Below are 2,623 nucleotides of genomic sequence, written 5' to 3'. Positions count from 1 at the left end.
CTAGGAGCAAGATTAGAGGAGTGGGGTATAGGAAAGTGAGAATTAAGAACTTGGTAAGGTGTTTGAAAATTAAGGGCACTAAAGGGGGTTCGATTTATGAGATATGCAGCGGAGATTACAGCTTCCCCCCAATAGGAAGAAGGAACATGCATGCCAAATAAAGAGGCCCTAACCACTTCTAAGAGTTTTCGATTCATTCTCTCAGCCAATCCGTTTTGCTGAGGAGTATAAGAGCAAGAAGTATGATGTTTAATCCCATGAGAAGATAAAAAAGTATTGAACCCACCATTCATATATTCCATGCCATTATCGGACTGAAGAATCTGAATGTTGCTATTGAATTGTGTTTGAACCATGTTGAAGAATTTTTTAAACACAGAAAAAACTTCCCCCTTATTTTTCAAGAGACTCAACCAACACATACGTGTACATTCATCAATAAATGTGACATAATAAAAGGATTTAGAGAAAGAGGAAACTTTTGCAGGGCCCCAAACATCTGAATGAACAACTTGAAATGGAATTTTGCTTTTATTCAAACTAGGATAATAAGGGATTATGTGGCTTTTAGCCAATTCACAAACTGAACAATGAAAATCAGCAACGTTTACAGCAGAAAAAAAATTGGGAAATAACTTTTTGAGATATCCGAAGGAAAGATGACCAAGTCGCCTATGCCACAGCCACACAGTATCTTTAGCAGTATCCACAGTAGAGGTTGCAGAAGCCCGAGAAGATAAGTCACTGCCACAAGAAGAAACATCCAAGAAATAAAGCTTGCCCTGTCTAACACCATAACCAAGGATCTCCTTTGTTTGGTTGTCCTGAAACAGACATTTTGAAGGTGAAAAAATCACAGAGCAATCCAGGTTAGAAGTAAGTTGGCTAACAGAGAGAAGATTAAAGTCCAAAGAAGGAACAACTAAAACAGATTGAAGATGTAACCAAGGGAAAAGAGATATTGAACCTTGACCAATAATGGCAGAGGTTCCACCATTAGCCGTAGAAATCACAGTTTTAGGAGAAGAAGAGAATTTAGATAGAAGGGTATGATCACGAATCATATGATCCGAAGCGCCTGTATCAATTATCCAAGAATCAATTCGAGATAGTGTAGAGAAAGCATGGGACTTACCAAGAATTCCTTCGTAGACAGCATTGGCTGTAGGAGGAGTAGATGTCACCGGATCAGAGGAGGTGGAGAGAGCTTTATCCAGAACCTTCCGGCGAGGTCGTTTATTGAAATCCCACCAGTTGGGATAACCAATGATTTCAAAGCATCGATTCTTAGTGTGGCCAGAGTCAGCACAGTGAGAACACAGAGGTTTTGTAGAATTAGCATCTTTGCGAGGCTTCAGGGGAACAGAGGAGCGGGGAGATTTCACCACCATGGCAGAGGATTCATGGGGAGAAGTGGGACGGTTCATGATGAGGCGCTGTTGTTGTTCACGCCTGACATAAGCATACGAACCTTCAAGGTCCAACTTAGGGTCTTTGCGAAGAATTTCGCCACGAACTGGGTCGAAGTCAGTGTCTAATCCGCTGAGAAAGATATAGACCCTGAGACGAGCCAAAGCCGAGTGCGACTGAACGACCCCATCAACAGTAGTGGCGTGGGAAGACATGCGGTGATCAATTTCTTGAAAGATCGAGAGAAGTTCGTTGTAATATGTGGAGAGGGGTCGACCATTCTGTTTGGTGTTGAACGACCTCTGATTCAGATCAAAGAGACAAGTTTCATCAGAACTATCATAGAACGTGCGACGAGCAGCAGTCCAGATTTCGTGGGCAGATTCAAGGCGAAGGAAACGCTGCATTAATGGTGGACTCATGGAGTCAATAAGCCAACTTTTCACACGCTTATTTTCGGTGACCCAGTTATCATACGCAGGATCAGTATCCAAGGGTTTCGTCGTCTTACCGGTGAGATACCCAGATTTGTTTCTTGCACCGATACGCATGTCCATTAACGCAGACCAGAGGTGATAATTAGAGTCATCAAGGATGACACTAACAGGGAAGGAAGAACTATCATGTTGGATGACAATGTTGGGAGGAGGAGCGAAGGTAGTGGATGGTGATGATGTAGAATCCGTAGGTGAAGTTGGGTTTTCCATGGAAGAGAATTAGGAATTAGGGATTTAGAAAAGTCTGGAATAAGGGTTATTTGGTGAGGATCCGATGGAAAGATGAAGAGAGGAAAAAATAACCAGTTGGGTAAAAACAATATGAAGCAATGTGGGACTATGTTTCAGGATCGTAACTCACCTGATACCATGTCAAAACTTATATCCTAGTAATATACTTTTATTCATCTCTTCTTTCCTCTTTAACTGAGGTGTATTTATACACACTTAATACAAACTGATTCAAAGATAAGACCTAAAGAATCTCTAACAATTTCCTAAGAATCATTCTGTTTAAAACAGAAACTCAAATTTAAACTTCTACAACAATATTTCAAATTCAAACTTCCTAATCTAACAATTTGGAATATTGAGCAACAAACTAAATTTCGTGGGTTTCATGATCTAGAGATGGATCATTTTTCATCATTTCAGACATGAAAAAAAGAAAAAGCTTTCAGAAGGTGCAAATTAAATGTGGATGACAACTATCAACC

General features: G+C 40.4%; 1 protein-coding gene across 1 annotated transcript; it reads right to left on the bottom strand.

Moving 5' to 3' along the window:
• Positions 1–567: 567 nt before the first annotated feature.
• LOC145954673 (uncharacterized) lies at positions 568–2,117 on the bottom strand. The gene is made up of 2 exons (XM_083069359.1): positions 1,136–2,117; positions 568–824 (listed from the first exon to the last, which is right to left on the bottom strand). Exons 1-2 carry the CDS (start codon positions 2,115–2,117, stop codon positions 787–789), a joined length of 1,020 nt encoding a protein of 339 aa, XP_082925485.1. The 3' UTR covers positions 568–786.
• Positions 2,118–2,623: the final 506 nt, after the last annotated feature.

Source organism: Cajanus cajan, chromosome 2 (genome assembly GCF_000230855.2).
Source record: "Cajanus cajan strain Asha chromosome 2, NIPB_CcT2T_4, whole genome shotgun sequence".
Lineage (NCBI taxonomy): Eukaryota > Viridiplantae > Streptophyta > Magnoliopsida > Fabales > Fabaceae > Cajanus > Cajanus cajan.
The sequence above is the reverse complement of the archived record's forward strand: the minus strand, read 5'-3'. Positions and strand labels throughout refer to the sequence as shown.

Bases quoted from the DNA above. Each gene is read 5' to 3' on its own strand.
- LOC145954673 (XM_083069359.1), bottom strand. From the start codon at position 2,117: ATGGAAAACCCAACTTCACCTACGGATTCTACATCATCACCATCCACT. The intron at 825-1,135 runs GTAAGTCCCATG...TGTCTGTTTCAG, and splicing joins TGTCTACGAAGGAATTCTTG to GACAACCAAACAAAGGAGAT.